We start from the raw sequence: 22,399 nt of genomic DNA, 5'->3' as shown, positions 1-22,399 counted from the left end.
TATATAGACTTTAATTATGACTTGCAGTTAAATAAAAGTTGTAAAAATGAGGAAGAAAACTTGCTCAGATTTTTTTTCTTGCCCACTTGATAAGGCCTCTCCTTGCTCAGTTTTCCAAGGGAGAAAACTTGTCATTACTCACATAATACAGAAGTTGTTAAAACAGATCTTAAAGTTCGTAGGACCAAGAGATCTGCACCTTCAAATATCTTACTTGAGAATATAAATAAAACATATAGGATGATATGTACTTTTAATAATGATATCTGCTCTGGAAGACTTTCTGCCCTTACTAGGATTCATCCTTTGGCTGTCAACCACATATTTAAATGAACACAGATGATTTTTTTTTTGCTTTTTTTTTTTTCAGGTGTGAGTTTGCACTTGGCATTTAAGTAGTCCTTTGAGTATTAGAATCCTTATGCTATCCACTGGGTATGAAAATCTAGTGGATTAGTGCAATTTCAGCAAATTACCAGTAAGATGAGTTTTAAGTGTTGACAAAGCAGTAATAAGGTGCTCTGTGGTTCATGTCTGCATGTAAGAGCTTTCCATACTAGATGGAGGAAGCATGCAAATTCTGGGAGATCCTCTAGGAAAAAAAAAAAAAAAAAAAAACAAAAGGGAAAGAACTACAGAATTTTATTTTTGTGTAGGTAGGCCTGGAAATTTAACAACCACTTTAAAACCAGATCTTTACCATCATAACTTGTAGAATCTACTGATAGACTTGTAGGGTCTGCTGTATGCAGGCACATGATTTGCATTGCTACCCCTTTTCTTAAATCCTTCACTTCAAAAAGCAGAAGTCATTTGTTGCATCGGAACAAATCCTATGATGTGTTAATCAGCATAGTTTCATTTAATGGAATTATTTATTGAAAGATTTAGCCCATTAATTTTAATGGGCAAAATTCAGAAGAAAAGCTTTGATTTTTTTACCCCTTTGTTTTCTGGTTACTCTGCATAATGTCACATAAGAATTTGGTGTGAAAAAATAAAGGAAGAACACCCATTATGGTTTTCTGGAAATGGAAAATTAATGGGTTCTAAAGAACTGAAATTACAGGAGGTGACAGAATCGTAAATTGAGAAGGAAGAAAAAGGAATTAGGGTTTCAGGAAAGGAGGTGAAGCAAGATCATATTGGGCAATGTTGAAAAAGTGGTGACAGGCAAATTACACACATGAAATATGTGAGATCGTGGGAAGGTCGGGGTCAGAGGACAAACTTGGAGGTTTTTGGTGCTACAGCACTTACATCCAGACTTGTAGGTTATCTTCTTTTTAGTCCTTATAAAGTATAAAAATGTTTTGTTGTATTATATGAGATCATGAGGTTTCATTGAATCATGACAGTTGGTCTTCCACATCACTTCAGATACAGCAAAAAGGTTTGCATATCTGCTAGAGGCAAAAATCTATTTCATGTTCTCTTTAATTAGTTTTTTTACACTCTGAGATACTGCAGAACTTTAAAAAAGTGAATATACCCATGACTAAAACTTCTTAATATAAGTTTTATACGTTTTTATTATGACTTTATTTTTGTAGCAATTTTTAAAATTGAGATCTTAGTACATTTCCACTATGATAATTTATTTTTAAAAGACATCAGCATATTTATTCAACAATCTCTGTGCATTTGGTTTGTGTTTTAACTCTTAATTTTTTTTGAGAGCTGTAACACATTCTTAAACTCCTGACAATTTGTAGATCTTGTAGCCAGAACTTTACACTAAACAGATTCTGTTTCTAAAACACAAAGAACACACCTGCAATGAAAGCAAAGCCTTTTAAATTTTTTTTTTATTATTTCTCAGGGTGTGGGTTGTGTCATGGAGAGAAGGGGAAGAGTTTCTAGAAGAGATTAAGCATCTGTGATGTTCACATGCATCTCATATAAAGCCTGTGATGTAATTCAGATTGGCTGCAGATCCACATTTTGTCTTTGTGTCTTGCAGACAGATTTTCCCATTGTTCATTTTCTATCCATTTTCTCTTGGTTGCCATACTTGCTTACATGCTCTGGCAAAGGATGGAGGAAGGTGGTTTGCTTTCCAGAGAAAGCTTTCTCTAGCAGCTTTTAATTGCATTCTTTCCTCATGTCTGGTTTTTGTATGCTTCTTTTTTCATTTGGATTTTTTCAGACTTTAAGGTGATTTATTTTTAGTGCCAGGGTTGATTCTTGATTCTATACAGTAGCTCATGGGTGACTATCTGAGCACCTTAAGCAATGGTGCAAACATATTATAAAAAGATTTATAAAAAGAAATAAGGAATAAATATATTAAGACATGCGTACAGACTGTAGTTGGAAGAATCACTGCCTTAAATTTAATTTTTAAGTATGCACTTGCAATGTAAAACAAAATAGAAGCATTTTAATCAGCAGCAAATATTTCCAGTACCATAGAACACCGAATTTATGAAATGTTTTAGTATGTGGATCTTTGGAATGTGGTTGAGTAGGATCAACCTGTGGATCTGTGGATATTCTTTTTTTTCCCCTGGGGATTTTTGAATCATCTTCCATCTACCACTTGTAGATTTCTTGCATCTCAAGTGTCTGTTGGGACATGGAAAAGAGCTCTTCATATAAAGGAGGTGATTTCTCTGAGTTATGCAAATGCACTGGGGCATTTTATTTCAAATAATCCTCATGAGGTGATGCATCTGGATTCAGCTGGTGACCAGTGTTATACCACAGGAATTTAGGAGTAGTTATGTGCCACCTAATTCACCATCCTTTCACCTATACACATCATTCTGTATATAGTCCAGTGCTTTGCTCTGATTATTATATTCTAAATCCACCATAATTTTGTGTTATTTGGCTATTATTTCTATTTATCATTGTGGAAAGAGGAGAGTAATCATAATTCCATGACATTTACTGATGTACCTTAAATTCACTTAAATTCAGAAGCCCTGTCTTAGTCTTGTGTTTCTGCAGTTTCCTCTGGGATAAGCTTTTATTATCTCGGAGCCCTTTCATTGTGTGGAATTTTGTATAATGCTTTCCCCAGACTTCTCTTAAGTTAGTCTTCTTGGCTTGGCTTTTCTACTACCTGAGAATTCCATGTGAACTGCCAGGGAGAAAAATAGGAGGTGGGGATGGTGGGCAGCAACAAATTTGCATGAAGAGAAGTAAGGTTAAAAGTCCACTTTTCTGTTTTCCTCTGCTAAGATGCTGGTTTTTCTTTATCAGAATCCTAAAAAATTCCTGATTCATTCTGGCCAATGATAAGTCATGGGAATCATGCTGTTGGAAGGACTGAATTTATGCTTTTATGAACACTTTTTTTCCTGTGCATTTTTTCTGTCTTGCCAGACTTGCCTCACATGGGATACGTGCCTTTGAACTTAAGTGAGGTCCTTGGTGAATTTATAGACTAAATCATCTTTAAGATTTTCCTTTTAACTTCTGCCACAACAAGGCATTCATTCTTAGACAGAGTGCATTAAATTGCAAGAAACACAATTGAAGGTGTGATTGTAAAAGGTCTGAACCTTAATTCTCTTCCAGCATTCACAGGTGTCTGATTTGTCATATCGTGGTCATTCACACCTTTCAGATTTCCAGTGGAGCTATGAATTGGAGCTAAAATTAATGACCTAACTTTTTTCCCCCCACTGCAGATTGATCAACTGAAACAAGAACTCTCAAAGAAAGAATCAGAACTTCTTGCCTTACAAACTAAGCTTGAAACCCTTAGCAATCAGAATTCAGATTGCAAGCAACACATTGAAGTGCTTAAAGAGTCCCTTACTGCCAAAGAACAGAGAGCTGCCATACTTCAGACAGAGGTATTGTATTTCCTAATCATGAAATGCAATAGAAATATGGAGTTCATGGCCAGTATCAAGGTTTTGATGTGTTTGATTCAAGTCTGTGTGGCAGGAAAGTTGTTAAAGAATAATGAATAATCTAAAACAATTCAAATGCCAGTGTATTTGGTGTATATATAATTCTGGTAGTACACCAGCTCTCATTCTAGAACTTTTTTTAAGTGCTTATGATTGCCTTTTAAGAAAATGTTTGTGTCTAATTCTCCTTGGCTTCAGTGGAGGGAGGTGTACCGTAATGACTTGATTGCTGTGATATGATGACCTGATTGCTCATGAGTTTCTCTTTTGGTTGCTCTGATTGCTCATATGAGTTTCTCTTTTGGTTGCTCTGGTTGATGCCCCTTACTTCCGTGTATTTCTGTTCTGAAGGATGAAGCCATTGATGTATTTTTAAGGGGTCTGTTGAAAGGTGCATATTGTTCATCTCTTGTTATTTTTTTCAAGTGCAGTCAACATTTATTTTAAACTATGAGTAATTTAAAACAGACCAGTGTATTAATTATTTATGTATCTACAAATCAGACCATAAAAATATGGATAAAAATGGAATACCCATTTGAGGTGGTTGTCACATTTAAGGGAATATGTAAATCCAGTGTTTAATATGTCCATTAACTATTTTCCTAGTGTTTTAAAAAACTCCATAGGCTTGGAGCACACAATACTGATTAGATTGATTGTTATTAAAACTTCATGATTTTATTTTTAATGTGTTTGTTTCTTTCAGGAAACAAATACCTGTGGAATTTAGTCATACAGAGCAAATGGTTTCTATTCAGAGAAATTTATTATAAGGTATACAGGAATTTGATAGAATGTTTCAAAAGTCCAGTTAGGAAAAAAATGGCTTAGACTCATCCTTCTTGTGGAAATAGGAAGTAAATATTTCTGAGATTCTGATTATCCCTTTTTTCAGATGAAATTTGGCATTTCCAGCTTGTGTTTTATGCGCCAACTATCATATGTGTATAATACAAATTAATCATAACAGAACAAGGATAAAGACTCCAGCAATTTCAATCTAGCATTTGAGTAGGAAAGATTGAGTATTTTAAATCCTGGGCTCTGCAAATCTGTTTTGCAAGGCTTGTATGACCTGTCATACTGCTGAGGATGGTGATAAATTCTGTTGGTTCTCCACTGATTGGAATTCTTACTCCCTTACCACACTGGTTTGCATTCAGTGTGTTACAATCTGGCTGGCTGATGGGCAGTGGTACAAAAATGAATTACAGTGTTCTTGATGAGGGATTCTGCAATCCTGGTGGAGAAACAATTGGCTTCTGGCAGGAATCTAATTCCTCTTCTCAGTTTCTGCACAATGCTGTTGAGCTTGAACCTTTTACATGATCTAGACTGTGCTGTGGTAGCAGTCCAGCAGTGCTTCTAGACACAGCAGGTCTGGGTCTCTAGGAACTGGGAAAAGATTTTTGTATCATCCATCTCCAGGCCTCAGGTCTTATCTAAAGGGAGGCCAATTGCTTCCAGCAGCAGATGGGAAAGCAGCTGCAGGGAGATGCAGGGCAAATGGCAGCCCTCCAGCAGGTGGAAGTCATTAGGGAAGAAATGTTGTACTGTCCAAACTATTGTTGTTGGTCATTCCCAGATGAGGAAAGCTAATAACATTTTGGCCTGTATTAAGCCAGACACCTTTATTTCTACGTGTCTATTTATTACACTGTCTATTTGTAGAACAGTTTTTGTACAATCTTGTGTCCTTAAACATATTCATGACTTGCCTTGAAGTGCTTCTTTCTGGAGGTGAGCATGACCACCGAAAGGCAGTTCTAATCCTGTGCTGAGTAAAGTGTTCAGAGTTGCAGTGTCAACTTCCTGCCTAAATAGGATTACTTTGTAATCACCTTGTTGTAATTAAATTAGCATAGTAAATCCTGTAATAAAAGAAACCCTCCACAGGCTCTCAGTTATTTCATAAGAAGTGTTTTATTATTATTTAGCTCAATGGTAATCTGCAGGTTATCTTAAGGTTTTACTGAAGCAGCTGCATATGATGCAACGGGATGTGATTCACAGAATCACATCATGGTTGAAGGGAAGGGAGCTCTGGAGCTCATCTGATCCAACCCCTCTGCTTGAGCAGGGCCACCTAGAGCCAGCTGTCCAGGACCATATCCAGATGTCTCTTGAATATCTCAAGGCATGAGACTCTACAACCTCTTTGGGCCATGTGGGTCAGTGTGAGTGTTTCCAATGCTCATAGGGAAACCCCTGGGTTTCAGTTTGTGCCCATTGCATCTTGTCCTCTCACTGGGCAGCACTGAAGAGTCTGGCTCCATCTTTACAGCCTTCCTTCAGGTGTTTATACACAGTGATGAGATGCCCCATTCACTTTTCTAGGCTAAAGAGCTCAGCTCTCTCAGGCTTTTGTGATATGAGAGGTACTCCAATGCTTTAATAAAGCCCTTGATTAATCCTTTAGTTTCTTTATGGCTTTTCACTGGGCTGTCTTCAGTATGACCAGAACTGGACATGATAGCTCAGGTGTGGGCTGAGCAGTGACTGATAGAGAAGGATCAGTTCCCTAAACCCCTAATGAGCCCAGGATGCTTTTAGTGTGTCCCTGCAGGGCCACATTGCTGGTGTTCACCATCGTGGCCACCAGGACCCCGAGGTCCTTTCCTGCAAAGCTGATTTCCAGCTGAGTGAACTCCAGCACATGTGAGTGCTTGGCATTGTTTCTCTCCTGGTTCAGGACTTTAGCTTTCCTTTCTCTCCAGGAGGTTCATGTCAGCACATTTCTCCAGCTTGTCAGAATCCCTCTGAACAGCAGCACGACCCTCTGGTGTATCAGTTGCCCTTTCCACATTTTTTCCACCAGCACACTTGCTGAGGCTGCACCCTACCCCAATGCCCAGATCATGAATGCAGCCATGCAACAGGACTGGATGCAGTATTAACCCCTGGGATGCAGGGCTGGTTCTGCTGGAGTGTCCTGATTCCACTTGATAGCCAGCCCTCCACCTACCTACATGGTTCTGACAAGCCAGGTGTGGTAGGGCATGAAGCTTACAAGTAACATGTAACAGGTTTTTTTTTAGTTCATGTATCCCTGGAAGTTCGTTGGTTTCACTTTATTTCTTGGCAAATTCTTCCAGTGTTTGTTATTGAGTAGGATGGATTTTTTTGGAGTATAATTTCATGTTTGGAATTTTAATGATATCTTAGCAAAATTAGCTCAGAAAAATTTTACTGCTTTAAAAGTGTAGTTTAAGTTTGAGCTCTAGCTTGTACAGTTGGTTTCAACAGGAAGAAATGAAGTGTAAGCAGAGTTATGATGATCTTCATCCTGAAGAATACTGACTACTATTGAGGCATGACTAGCAGATTTAGTTGGTTGATGTGTGATGTAGCAGATCATCAGAAATAAGAGGGCACTTGAATTTTCTTGATGGGTTTTTGGTCAGGTTTCAGGTGCAATGGCACTTTGTGACATAATGTGAAAGAAGTTAAAACCATTGGTAAACAAGCCTAGAATCTAAACACAGTGTTCTTTTTGAGTGGTGTTTCTGTTGTCCCAGTGATGTCAGTGTTTTATTTTGATTTCAATATGTTTAGTTGACTTAAAAAGCTATCACTTGAAGTTTTTTTTGACAGCTGAAACAAAGAGAAATAAACCCCATACAGCAGTAACTATCACGGTGGCCAGAGTTGGGAGGTCTGAAAATGGTTTTCTGCCAGTAGGAAAAATGTTTGGAAGCAGTCCTTAGAAGGTTCACCACCTCTGCTATGTGCATTTCATTTTGTTCCATTTTTAAGGTCATATATGATAATAGTGCCAAACTATGCAAAATTTTCCTACCCTAATGTATATACCCTTTGTTTTGATTATCTCTTTATTAATGATGTGAAAACCCTGAGGTCAGATGAAAATGAGCCAATGTAAGGCTAGTCCAGCCACAGAAAACTGAAAATGCCAATGTGCTCCACAGAGAACTGTTAAAAGGAAGAATATGACACTTGATGAGGTTTTCCCGTTGTGTGAAAAAGCAGGGAATTAAAAGATGGTAATTTTTAAATGAAGCCTTGTAGTGTTACTGCAGAAGGAAAGAAGTTAAAGAGTGAATAATCCTTTTCAATTATTTAAAAAGATTAAACACGGCCATTTGTATACTTAAAGAAGTGGTAGGCAGTAAAGCTTGATTCTTTTTTGTGTGTATTTGCAGTGACTGGCGCTTAACTACTGCCCTTAGCATCAGGATAAAAACTTATTATAAATTGATGCAAATAAATTCAACTCAGCTGGGTAGCTCAGAGGAGAAAAACATTCATTTCATAAGCATTTCTGACACAAACATGCTTTAGCACTTAGTGTATCATTGCTTTAGATAACACACCTGCAAGCTGGCAGGTGTGCTGTTTGAAGGTTAATGAACTGTGAAATAAGTAAATGTCTACAAAGAAATTTTGTGAATTGTGAGCATAGTCCTGTCAATGGAGGAAATGGATTAGAAAAATAGGTAAAGTCTGTACTGTAACTGAATAACTGATGTGTTCAGCATACACATATTAATATCGAAAGCCTAATAAAAATGGAGAGGAAGGGTGATTATACTAGTTATTTATTGCAATCTGCTTTTTTTGTTTAAACAAATCTGTTTATAAAGAAGGGTTGTGAAATAATTGACTTCTTGGCAGTTCTTAGTTTGCATAAAGTGCAAATAAAAGCAGACAGCACAAAATACTTGGAACAAGACTAAAAAGCTTTATTTTTCTTTCTATTACAATGTTGATATTTGATATTTCTTGAAATGTAAATCTGCTTTTAATTTTACAACAATAATGGTATAACTACAGTTATTTCACTCTCACATTTTTGTTTTTCTCCGTTAGAGTTTTACTTTGAAATTGTGTTTTTCTATTGTTTTGTGATTTTTCTTGTTTCAAATCAGGCTGGGCCAGATCTTTCAGTGTGGTCTCTTTGCTGTGCTGCCAGGGCATTGTTGTGGTGGATGTGCTGTGCGTGCGAAGGGAGGATCACCCGTGGCACAAAGCACTGTTCTGGACACCAGGCTGCCCTTTGCTGTCACTCTGCAGCTGTCCACTGCTCTCTTCACAAAGGGTTCCACATTTCAAGTGCAGCATTGTCTCAGGTGGAATGTGCCAGACATTTCAGTTTCTGTGCAGCAGCCACATTTTGTACGCCCTATGACTGTTGAGAGAGGAGAGAGGAGTGTAGTGGCAGAGCAGTAAATTCAGAGTCAAGCTGAAAGAACTCATAGGTTAGCAAAATGCTGTGTCTAAACAGAACTAAACTGTGTACCAATCTGGGAGGCTTTTCATTTTTGTTTTTTCTTTTGGTGTCTATCTGCCTCTTGGATTCTGATTTCAGGACTGTTCAGAGGCATATCAGTTGTCCTGATCTGATTTCCAGATCTCTGTGCTTTGAGTTGGACTTTGCACTTGTGACCTCCTAAGACTCATTTTCCAGCGGCTTTATGGTATCAAAAATGAAGCTCTCTCAAATACCTGATACATCTTATACACACAACCCCATCCCCCTTGACTGAATCCATTCTTCATGATTGTTTTTAATATTCTTTCTTTGTTATGGGGAAACCATTGTTTTAATTTCAAGGAAATTGAAGCAGAATTTTCTGTGAGCAAGGTGGATGAAAGAGTAGAGAGTTCCATTTGCAGGGCCTGTAGAAAGTAGTGCCCAGAGGCAGGAAAACAAAGTTAGAGAAAATGGGAAAGTAGAAAGAACGGAGTCTGCTGTATTTGGTGTGTAAAGAATTAATACAACTTATTTGGCACAAATAGTTTGATGAATGTTAGATTTATCTTGCTGTCAAAACACTTCTCATTTTCATCTATTTTATTGAATTAAAGAGAAAATTAAAGTGTAGTTCCCTCCTGCCCACCACCCCAGTTCCTAGTTTTATAGAAAATTACCTTGTTGCCATTGAAAACAATATTCAGTTAGACGGCTTTAATGGGCTTTTATAACCAAGCAAAATTTACTCTGATAAGTCACTAGTGGATGGAAATGATTAGAAAAATATTAGTACTCTTAGCTACTAATTTAAATGCTTTGCTCTAACTGGAGATGTTTGAAGAGGAACTTGGGTAGGATTGCTTCAAAAATGATTCTTTGTATACCATAACTACTGCTTAAGTTCTGATTGATCTAAAGGGGCCTAGTTATGATCCTGGTGTAGTGGCGCCATATACAAGAAATGCAAAGGAAAATACACTTCAAAACAGCATTGAAATTTCACCAGGTGGATGCAAACCCAAGGGGAACACAAAAATGTTGTAATTAGCAGAATAACCAATAGATATAACAATAGCCAGTCTGAAACAGGTAATGATTTGCATTTATTGCTATAGTGACGAAGTGCATGGAGAAGTTATTGAAATAGTTTTGCATAATTTTTGGGTTTTCTGCTTAAGAGACGACTGGGGAGAAAAGGCTAGAACCACTTACACTTCTTAAATTGTGATTTCATTTTTTAGGATGTGCTCTTCCTAACATGGTAAGAGTCCTAAACTCACAATTGCTCTTACCCAAACACTCAAAGTGTAGAATGTGCAAAGATGGATTCTCAGCCTTCTTCTGTCCCTGTTGAGGGAAAAAAAACCCCAACATGCTTACAACAGCAGCAGAGTTTAAAATAGGAGTATGGTCCATTTGGAATGAAAAAGCTTCTGCAGCTGTGGTCATCCAGAAATCTTTAGATATGCTTATACTGACAGTAGATCTCAGATGGCTTTTTGATTATTTTCTTGGTAGGATTCTGAATAATATTTTCCTTTCTGGCTATGTGATGTGGGTTGTTCGTTTTCTTCCTTTTCCTCTTGTTTAACTTTTAGAAGGAAAGAATTTTCTAGTTCTTGGTATCACAGTGGACAATGAAAGTAAAAGGATCTGAGCTTCTGAAACATTAGTATTTTCAGAAGTAACCTGCTAATATTGAGAGAAGTATTCATATAAGATCAGCTCAGGCAAACAGCACTTCTACACTTCATGTCCCAAGTGATAACATGATATAATTACATAATATTTTACATTTCTCCAGTACTTTCCACACTTTAAATCAAGTAATGCAGTCTGTGAGAATTTTTGAAAGATTTGTCATTGTTGTAGATAAAAAGTATTTGCAAGGAAACAAGAGGAAATCTTTGTCAAGCATTAAGAATAAATCTAAAGAAGAAAAATAGGCATTCTACTAAATCAGTAGGAAATAAGTGAAAATAGCATGAAATTGTGGAGGGGGGTTGTAGAAGATGCTGTTACGTAAGAGCATTGGGACAGGAACATCTGTGCTCATGTACAGAGCTGCTTAAACATTGAATTGGTAGAGTTCTGCTAACTCAATTTGTATTAGAAATATGAAATTAAGGCCTAACAAGATAAAATCTGGGGTTTTACAGGTTAAGTATTTAGAGTTTTGAAAATGTTGGTACTTGTGTCAAGTTGGATTGAGAAATAGATCAGAAGATGGAATAAAATGGATAAGGATGCTTTGATTTGTGTTATTGTAGTGTTCTTCTGGCTGCCTGTTTTAACAAATAAGTCTGACTGTGTTTGTCGATGCAAATATTAATTCTGACATTTTTAAATGTGTGGTGTTGGTCCCTCCTCCCCCTCGTTGAGTAACAGCTTTCCTTTAAAAAAGGTTGACTTTGTAGACATTCATAAAGGGCTTGTGAAGCACTATTGCCTTTGCTCAATCCCCTTTTTTCTGCCTTTCAGTGGAGGGAAGTTTGATGCAAGCAAGGTGCATGTCAGACGCTGTTAGGGGCTGGCTGGAAATAGGCTGGAGCAATTCTGCAAGTATTGCTTTATGAGGACTCATTTTATTATCATGTCCTTTTACTTTTGTTTTTCAAATTCTTCAAGTCAAACAAGCCTAACAGCTGTTTCTTATCTATAAAGACTGCTTTCTTCCAGCTGCCCTGTGCTGTGAGATCAGGCACAAGATCAGTACAGGATGGGAAAGACTGAGGAGTATGTAAATAAAAACAGTTCAGGCTCACATTCACTGCATGCTTGTTTTCCCCTTTCAACTGTTTAAACTGTTGAAGTTCCAAGAAAATACTTAAAATACTTTCCATTAGTTAATTAACTTTTATGCTGTATCACTCATTGTTCTGAACGTTGTTGGAACAACACTAATTTGGATTCTGGAAAAGATTATAGTATTTATAAATAGAGAGTTTTCCTCTAATCCCTAATTGAAATTAAAATCCGTATCTATTATATCTGCCTATTTCTACAGATTCCTAATCTTTTGCGTAAATGATGTTTTTCTGTTTTCAAAATATAGGTACTCTTTGTGGTTGAAATGAAAACATTTTTGTAGCAAGGCCGGGGAAAGTTACTTTCTATTCCAAAATATTTAATGTTTTCAGTAATAAATTTGGAGGAACATTGTCATTGAAATACTCTGCATGGAGGACACAAATTTTGCCTTAAAACTTAGGAGAAATAATAAAATAGGAAAATTGGCAGTAGCAATTACTACCAACAGCAATAGAAATTGCTGAGATTCTTTTTTCTTTATTTTCTACAAGTGTTCATGATGCCTGTGTCCCATATCCAGTGGAACAGAAGTAATTCTTTGGTCAGGGGCTTGCATGGAAGATGGATTACTGCTGGAAAGATGTGTACTGGAGGCTCATCTTTCACCTTTAAAATCATAGCAAAATCATGTACAAATAAGCAGAGTCCTTACTGGGCAAGGCAGGAAACTGTAGAGAAAGGTGTGCTCAGGTGTGCTGGGCAAGGCAGGAAACTGTAGAGAAAGGTGTGCTCCAATATTTGAGCTCCAGAGTGCACTTCACTGATCTTTTACATGTTTTGGAACTCTAAAACATAACATAGTGCACAGTTGTTAAAGGACTCCCTGCTACACTGAATTTCAAACAGGACATGTATTTTTGTGTCATGGTTCCACATTCTTTTCTGTCTTTGAATATCTATAACTAAATTTCTCTGCTTTATGTCAGGAGCAATAAAGTTCCTGAGATGAGAACGTGTGGGAATAAAAGAAGGAAATCTTAATTCTCAATACATAGTCAGTTCCACATTATTTTAGTTACAATAAAGTAATCTTTTCTTTTACTATTGATTGAAGTTTTTAGTCAAGTTTAAATTTTGTTTTACTCTTTTAGCCAAAATAATTCCATTTTCTTGCTTACTAAGCACAGGTAATTACTAAGATATTGCATTTTGGAGCTGTTTAATCTTTCTGCATATGTGATATAAGAGAAAACTGGTTTCCACTTACTAAATAATATGTTTATTTTTGTTTTAGGCCAGTTTTATCTTCCCTTGACTCAGGTGCTGGTTGACCTTTCAATAGAAGCCTAGGTTTGGTTCCTTGTTTATTTTGAAATGTTGCCAGAAGTTGGGGGGAAGGGGAGGAGGGGAAGACACGTTCCCTTTATTTTATCCCATTTTAGGATTTTATGCATGATTTCATAACATGGTGGTAAATACAATAGGACATATTTAATGCAGCTTGGAGGTTTATGTTTGCAACAGACTGGAAACAATTGACAGTGCTTTTCTTAAGCATAACCAAAAACATAATGAAGTTTATCCAGCCAAGTGTCAGGCCACAAATAAAGACAGGCACATGTGTGGTCAACCTGCCCTCCATTCCTAGGAGAAGTGCCATTGGACCAAATAAACTCATTTTAAATCGGGCAGGAAATCTTTGCCAGACCTGACCTAGACCCGTGTGTGTGTTGGTGGCTCATGGCTGTGCCCAGCCCTGCAGCTGAGTTGGCTTCTGAGCCAAACACGAGTCCAGGCCTCTCTGCACTGAGGTGCCAGTGGCCTCTGTTACCTTTTTCTCTTCCAGGGGCATTCTGTGTGCCAGCAGTCTGGCAGCAGCATCCACTCTACTTTGTGTCATCAGTCATAATGTTTGAAGCATGCTTTAAACTTTATGCGAGAGGATAAGCTTGAATGATGTATCATTTTCCTGGACAAAGAATGCTTTCAGGAATTGTTAAAAATGTAGGAGAATATTTTGCTACCATGCATTTTTATAAATGAACAATTTTGTATAATCAAAATCAGCATTTGTACTTCTGTAATTATGAAGCTAAATGAAAACAAATGACACAGGGAGGTGGGAGCAGGCACAAGTGTCTGGGAGGAACGGGGAGACCCTCTCTGAGAATCAGGTTTAGGGTTAAGAAAGACAAAGCCCATCTAGACTTGAATGTAACAAGAGATAGAAAGGACAAGAAAGGTTTCTACAGGCACAGCAATAGCAGAAGACTGAGGAAAATACGGGGTCGCTGATGGGAGGGCAGATCTGATCCTAAATGAGATGGAGACAGTCCAGGTACTAAGTGCTTTGTTCACCTTGATCACTACTGGAAAAACCAACCTTCAGCAACCCCAGATCCCTGAAACCACTACGGAAGTCCAGTGTCAGGTAAACTTATCCTTGATGGAGGAGAATCAGCTCAGGGGATATTTAAAGAACCCAGACACACACGAGTCCCTTGGCCCTGCTGGAATGCACCTACAAGGGTGGGTGGCATTGTGTCAGTTACCTTTGGAAAGTGGTGGGAACTGGGAGAGGTTTCTGAGAACTGGGAGAAAGCCAATGTCTTACAAAAGGCAACAAGGAGGATCCAGGGAACTGCATTGATTATATTGATCCCTGGAAGGGTCATAATGAAGAGGGAATAATCCTGGAAGCCATTTCCAGATACATGACAGACAAGAAGGTGATTTTTAGTAACTGGTGTGGATTTATGAATTTCTGGGTAATTTCTCCCCAGGAAAAGCTGTATTTTTGATGGGCTGCTGATAGTTTGATTTGAAATCTGTTTCCCTGTGTTTATATTCATTGGATAATTAAGTATTTTTTATTATAGTGTTCATTTTCTGCGTTCATTACTGGCAAACTTTCCAATAATCCTTTCTGTAGTGGTTCTAATGGTTTTTAGACAAGTAGAAGCCTTGAGAGATCATCTTTGTTCACCTTCATTGTGTAAAGGATGGTAAAAGCTCAGTATGCAATAAATTCTCACCTTATGAACACAATTACAGGACAGCTGGAGTTCTGGGACCTTCTAACTCTCTCTTCTGTGTGCATTTCATACTCAATCCACCCACTTGCTGTGTGTCCATGGGAAATCCTCAGGAAGGACTGGGCTCTGGGTGCTTCACAGGGTGATGTCAGGCCTGCTTAGAGGTTGTCTAGCCCAAGCTTCTGATCTAAGTAGGTTTTAGTTACTCTGAGTTGCTCAGGATGGCATCCAGCCAAGTTTTGGATACCTCAGGGATGGATTTTCCATAACCTATTTAGACACCTGCTTCAGTAATTGACCAAGCTTGTGGTAAAAAAATAGCAAAAACTAAACCACAAATATGTTTTCCCTATGTCAAGGTGGAATTTCCATGTTCCATTTGTCACATCCCTGCCTAATGCTCCCTTGAGAAGAGCCTGGCCCTGCCTTCTCATGCCCTTCCACTCAGTAAGAATTGAAGACAGCACTGAGATCTTGCTGGGGCTTTTTTGTCAGGGTGCACAGGCTGGTGCTCAGCCTCTGCAGGTACATCCTGTATGTCAGTTCCCAACCATCCTGGTGGGACATTCAGCTGGAGATACCCATGTCTAAGCTGGGCTCTGAGTGTGTTCAGAGACTGGTCCACATCCCCCAGGCATGTGCTGCCTGTCCAGTCAGCTGGCTTTGTTTCCTGCTGGCTTTGCTATTTGTTGTGAAGCATTTTGTTTTCTCATGCATAACCAAAAGAGGCATTTCTAGAACATGAGTTTGGAGTGGCAATGTGTTATTAATTCCAATAGTTATTATTAGTCATACATAAGTCCAAGAACTATTATCCAGTTACTGTTCTAAGAGAAACAGTTGGATGAAAAACTTATCTGAATATTTGATGTGGGATTTAACAGTTCAGTGTATTAAAAAAACCCTCAACATAGTAGTCTGTCAAGAAAAAAAAGAACCTGTCTTACCCAACAAAAATCCTTTGACAACTGTAGGACAAATATAATTGGGAAATTATCTCTCTCCACAAAGATAGATGTAGTTTTTATGATTTGAAGATGAGGGTATGTTTTTAAAGCCCTGTCTTGGTCAGTTGCAGGATTACTGGTAGATGAATTTTCTTGATGTTGTTGTATTTTCCTTGTTTGCTTCTGTTGGAACAGTGAGCAAATGGGCAAATGGTTTTGGTGAGCAGCTTCTCAAAAGGAACATGCAAAGAAGCTGTGGCAGCAGTTTATGTCAATCTGATAGCACCTGCTGTCACCTGGTTTCACCTCTTCCTGGAGGAGAAAGGGATCCAGGGCAGGCTGATGTGATTCTCTGCTTCCATCTCCAGATACTGCCAGAACCCCATAATCATCTCCAAGGGAACAAGAGTAAGGACATGGCATACTCCTCTCTTTATTTATTTCATTATTTTTTTGCTGGCTGAAAAGTGTCTGCAGTCACATGCACATGGGGGTTGGCCAAATGGGTAAGAATCAAACACAGATTTCAGATCTGTAATGTTGGATTTTGCCCATCTAGGAAAGAGTTCTTGCATGGTTGTTATAGTTTCATAGGTTTAAAATGTAGTGGCAATAGTGCAAAATTTAAAAATATAAACGATCATCATTTAAAATGTCAAATGCAGCAGCTGAGAGAGAACTCAGGATGGCAGCTGTGATGTGCCATATTGATAAATCAAAAACTAAATTCAAAACATATGATCTCAGTAATGTGATCCAGATTATGTATTAGAGTGTAACAGTTGTGCATTCTCAGTGCTAGAAGTTTGCTTTGCCTTTGACCCAGTGCCTTGATGTGCACTAGAGTGGTGCTGCAGTGGGATGGGTCATATTTGTGCTCAAGTGGTTCTAAGAATCTAAGTTTGTATTCAAATGAAACATAGAAGTTTGATTTGTAGTGTAAAAGTATAAATATGCTTATTCCATAAGAATTATGTTTTCTTTTCTTTGTTGCATAAGATGCAGAGGGGATTTTAAGGTATCAAAATTTGAGTGTGGGGGAGGTACTTGCTGTGGTAATGTCTTTGAGTGAGTGTGAGAGCATTTTTACACAAGTGATGAGAACCTCCTGGACATGATTGACTTAAATTAACTTGATTGGTTTTTATCAATTGCAGCTGCACTATTTAGCATAAAAATGCAAAACATCCAAAAATCATTTGCCTTGCAGTGTATAGAAAGATGGTTTTAGTTAGTCTTTAAGATGTTTCAAATGTTTATTCTACACAGATTCTCTGAGAATAGATCCAGAATATATCCAGTTACAGAGAATTAGTAAAGATATTGTAAATGTTGAGAAAATTAATTAAGGAAAATATGCTGCTTTATGAATTGCATATTTAGGATTTTGTTTTTCTTTTCCTTTAACTGTGTTAGTAAGTTAAACACTTCAAAGATATTTGTTGTAGTGTCATAGTCAGGTACCTGCCATTAAAAGCTAAAAGAGAAAGACTGGAAATTTTGTGTGATGTACAATTTTCTGACTTGCTCTCTCAACCAGTGTCATGCTTGAGAGAAATCCTGAATTAATTTCTTTCTAAATGAGACAGGAAAGTTATAGACCAGTGTTGAGAGTTGCCACCCAGTGTTGAAAACTTGACCAGGGCAAGGCTGCTCTGTTATTTAAAGACTGTATTCTGTACAGTGAGGTTTGATATATGATGTACATTTCCCTTTTTCTAGAACTGTACCTGCAAATTCACGATCCTGCCTTTGTTTCAAAGTTTCCTCTTTTTCAGTGGCTTAATGATTTTTATAGCATATGACCTCTAGGCTAATTAAGAGCATTTTTGTGTTCCTTTCATGCTTGATGTTGTTTAACTCACAGGAGAAATATGAATATATTAAACTAGCATAATTTTTCTATTATTACTTGTAACCAGCAGTTGTGCTGAAAAAGAACCCTTATTCATATGTAAAATAATAGATTATGTTAAAGAGTGGGATTACCTGAAGTCAATCTATTGTACACACTTAAATGTTTTTGGTACAGGAGGCCTGTTAAGGTCAAGGCATTTTATTATTCCTAGATTCATTTAGTCTGATATGTTCCTAGGATAATGATGCCAATTTAGATCTCTAGACAGGTACTTGGAATTAAGATGTAGAAAATGGAAAACCATCCAGTTAAGAACATACTTAATGGTATAATTTTAGTGGCTGAAGAAATTAAATATTTAAACATGTGTACATAAAATTTTAAAATTTGTATGTGTATGTAAAGAAATCACAAGAAAGTGTGGAGACTGCTTTATTTTATCCCTGTGCTATCAATTTCATACTTGATTGACATTCAAAATCACATCTATATATAATTCACTAAATAATTTTTTCAGTCCTGTGTTAGATCTTGCAGTCCAGTGTAGGCATGAATGAGGGTAGAAGGTTATGTTTCTCTTGCATAAATAATACAAAGGTTTAGAAAGTTTCAGTTACAGAGGCACTTAATTGCATCTGCACAAGTTTACAACCAGCCTGGTGAGGTATTACTGGGGGTATAACACATGCAGGAAGAACAAAGGCTGATTTTGGTGTCCTGAATTTAATTTTCAGGAATGATAGGCATAAACTCGCCTGTTTTTTATAGAAGAAGAAATCAGAGGCTAATATACCTATGTATTCAAAGATATGCTTTTGTAATGCAATGTGAAGTAGATGTAAATTTAATAAATTCATTAGATTTTACATAGTTGCTGTTACTTGCCAGCCAACTGCTCTTCACTTCTTAGAAAGCATCCTTACTAAAGGGCTACTTGGACACTAAATTCTTTAAGACATTTTGGCAGCTGCAGAAAAAAGTATTAGGACTTTTTTCACATGTCTTTTTTAACTTACTGGTTTGAAAGGTGAGGGTTTTCTGGGGGGTTGGTTTTGGTTTTTTTTGCTTTGTTTCCACTTGAGAGATGCTCTTGTATGTTGATAAATACAATTAACTTTGCATAGTGCAGTGCAGGCTCCTATGTAGTTAACATATGCTAAACTTTACATTAAGATTCCTTTTGTGTCCTGGCATTGTCTTGTTTCTTGAAATGTATCTTTGTTTTCTCAGTCTTCTGAGGAGATTGAAAAAAGGAGCAGAATTTCACCCATGTGCAGAATTATCCATGTCTGGGAAAAAGATTACTTTCAGAATGCTTTCCAGGAAAAGAAAAACAGATGAGGAATAGTACTTTATTTATTTATTTACTTTTAGAATTTTCTTAAAGGGCAGATTTATAAGGCTCCATGTTAATGTCAGCTGTCAGAGATTGGGGAATGAATTTTCATACTCAGGTTTCATTCCTGTGACTAGTAAATCTGATTTCATGTAGCCTTTCCTTCTGTGTTAAATTATTTATACCCTGATTTTTTTAGCAGTAATATTTGTTTATACATGAATATGCCTATACATGAATATATATGTATACATATATGTACTATATATATATAGACTAAAAAGAATAAACTGAAAATGTATCTACTATATACACAAAAAAATGTTATGAATGATAAAATAGTGTTTTTAGATGAATTTTTCTTCCATATTTTCTGTAGCATGTTTGGAAAATAATTTCCACCATTGTTTGTGTCTTTATACTTAAGGATAATCTTTGTTGAAAGGGTTGAAATCCTAGAAGATTCAATCCTAGAAGTATTTCAAAGACACACTTTCAAGTCCAGAAACTTTCAACAGGAGTATTTTGAACATAATCAATTGAAAAAGCAAGAATTCTGGTGATATTTTTGGAACAAAATCCAAAGTTTGCAACTTCATTGGTAACATAGGATTTAGAACTGAATTTTACGACTCCCTTTCCCAGACAGGATAGCAAGCTTGAACAAATTGTAAAAATCCATTTATGTCTAAAGCAAAACCATATTCTGATTATTCCCCTTTGGATTTGCTATAAAAGATTATTTCTCTGGTGTCAGAAAAAACCTTTTCAGTTTTAAAGAACCACTGTGCTTCCATTTTGGTTATGAATTTGGCTAAATTAGGCTAAAGCAGTATATTTTTTTGATAAGACCGCTAATCTTTAAACAACAGATGTACATAATGCCTAATTTAGTTGAATCTTAGGAAGGCTTTCCATGCTGTACCATGTTCAGGTGGGACAAGAGTGGTAGAATTGGTAAAATATTGGCTAACAGAGGAGCAGTGGAGATAGCAGGGAGAAGAAAGATCAGGTTGGCAAAAATATTGGTGAAACATCTCAAGACCTGATACTGCAATGAGGCTTATTCCATATTGCCATTGCTCAGCTTGCCAGAATTTGGAGGCACTCATCTGAGTTTGGGGTCCCTGGTGATGATCCTGAATTCTGAAGTGAGAAAAATGGATCACCTAGGGTAGTACAAAATGCAGGATTATGCCCCTCTGGACAAAAAACCCCAGAACTTTTTAGTATAAAGGTTTAGGTAAAGGTAATAGTGTGTTAGAGGAATGCTGTTAGTCACCAATAACATGTGGCTGTAGAAAATTTGATACTAAAATGAACTCTGAGATCTTGTCTGAAATGCAGTCATCCAACTTCAAGAAAGATGAATTCCAGATAGATAGCAGAGAGGAAGAGGAAGGTTAGGGGGATGATCAGGAAAATAAAGTAACCTTCTTATGATGCAAAAAAGGCTCAAATTTATCATTGCATTGTGGTTTCATTTGCAGGAATCATTGCAGCCAATTCATTTTGCTTATCACTATTGTGAACTGGTGACATTTTTCCTTCTTTCAGCTATGATATATTGGCTAAGGAATAGTAATTTCCAGTTGGAGGATGAAAAAGTTTTTAAACAACTTTGATTGTTTACATGAGATCATCTGACCGGACCCTAAATTGCTTTAAAAAAAATCTTGTGTTTTACCAAGGTAGAATTGGCAGTTTATGCTCAACATCTTTTAGCTTAAATGTTATATGACAATTTAGTATTATTTAGATGTCACACTCTGGTATTTCAACAATTTGAGTTTGTTTTGTGCACAAAAATATGTAGAGGTTTCTTTCTCCTGGCCCCTTAAAAAATACAATCTGTTTTTACATTAGAGTTCTGTTCATGCTTTTCTCACATTTGCTTTTTTGAGGAAACAGAAGGAGGGAAAGGTTTCATTCTGAAAAAAATTATTTGAAATGTCCATTTTTTTTTTTTTTTTGCTTTTGCTCAGCTGAACTTTTGCTTTGAGCTTTTGAATATGGGAAACTTTTCACAGGCTACCAGAGAAGGAGTAAACTGCACTTTCTAGGGGCATTGATGAGATTTTTTGCATAATCTTTATAATAATACTAACAGAAGTTGGTCTGCTCTGTGTATGCTGCACATCATATTGCAGGTTTCCTTCCAACCTGCTAGTACAAATTGTAATAGCAGTTCTTTATTGTTTATTAGAAATCTTGAAAATATTTCACAAGTTTCTGTGGGACAGCTGTCATTATGTTCCCTTGGGAATTTTTGGAAGAGATCTTGCTCCAAAAGGTTTTTCCAGAAATTGCTCAAGTTTCCTGTTGCCCTGGCTCTAGACTCCATCAAACTATTTACTTTTTTGTGCCTTTGTGGCATGGTGCTCCTCTTGCATAAAAACACTTTTCAAATGTGTTAACAAAATGTTGTTTTCTTGCAGCTAAATAGTTCCCTCACTTCCCCACTGATTGTTTCTGTTTTTTCATTATGATATAAAATAATAGTTTTATTTCTGCAGCATATTTTTCCTTTTAGCAGATATTACATTGAATCAAGTAGATAAAAAAAGCCTCTGCAAGACTTGGAGGGTCTTGAAAATGAGTTGAGAGAGCTGTGGGTGGAAGATTTTGTTGTGAAGAGCCAGATTTGGCTTGTGCTCAGCTCAGTTGAGGACACTTTATTCATTTAGTCCCCATATCTTGGCTCTCACTCTTGGTTCTTGAAGGTTGCCTGTCTCTTTCTCTGAAAGTGGTTTTTGGGAGTTATTTCACTGCTGATTCTTTTCCTGAAAGCATCACTTACATATCTGACAGTGTGAGACCATTGCTGTGATAGGGATTGTTTTCATATCTGACTTCACATGGCTTGTTTAGTGTCAAGGCTGTGAGGAAAGCAGCACTTATCAGTTTTGCTTTATCTTGCTCATGCAGATGCTATTCTGTCCTGAGGAACTTAGTCCCAGATGGAATATAATTGTGGTAAACTAGTAAACCTATAGCTTCCAGATGAATAATAAATAAATGCAAGATCAGATCTTGTCATGTCTCTGACTTTCTGCTAGATGATCTGGCAGACTGGATTCAGTAAAAATATTTGGCAAGGTAATCTCTGTTAGAAGGTTAGGCAGCCTGCAACTGAAACTTGTCTGATTTCATTTCTGCATAACTTTTTATTTTTAATTTACCATTTAACCTCTATTGATATCACTGTATATATGAAAAGAATGAAATTGTTATTTTTATTTCCTTAATTCCAATCTCATGCACTGTTTTGCAGTATTTTTTGGGTCTCATTACTTGCCTTAAACTATTCAAACATTGAAAATATGAGGTGAAGGTCTAGAATTCCTGTGATTATTGAAGTTCTTTAGAGTAAAATACCTTCTCC

At 36.9% G+C, this 22,399-nt stretch overlaps 1 protein-coding gene across 1 annotated transcript in view; it reads left to right on the top strand.

The window, feature by feature from the left end:
• ERC2 (ELKS/RAB6-interacting/CAST family member 2) overlaps positions 1-22,399 on the top strand; it is a 318,526-nt gene that overhangs the window by 94,222 nt on the left and 201,905 nt on the right. Inside the window, exon 8 of the mRNA XM_058812979.1 lies at positions 3,642-3,809. Within this exon, the coding sequence (XP_058668962.1) occupies positions 3,642-3,809 (168 nt within the window). The remainder of the gene's footprint in view (positions 1-3,641; positions 3,810-22,399) is intronic.

This window comes from Ammospiza caudacuta, chromosome 12 (genome assembly GCF_027887145.1).
Source record: "Ammospiza caudacuta isolate bAmmCau1 chromosome 12, bAmmCau1.pri, whole genome shotgun sequence".
NCBI classification, from domain to species: domain Eukaryota; kingdom Metazoa; phylum Chordata; class Aves; order Passeriformes; family Passerellidae; genus Ammospiza; species Ammospiza caudacuta.
This window is presented reverse-complemented; position numbering and strand designations above follow the sequence as displayed.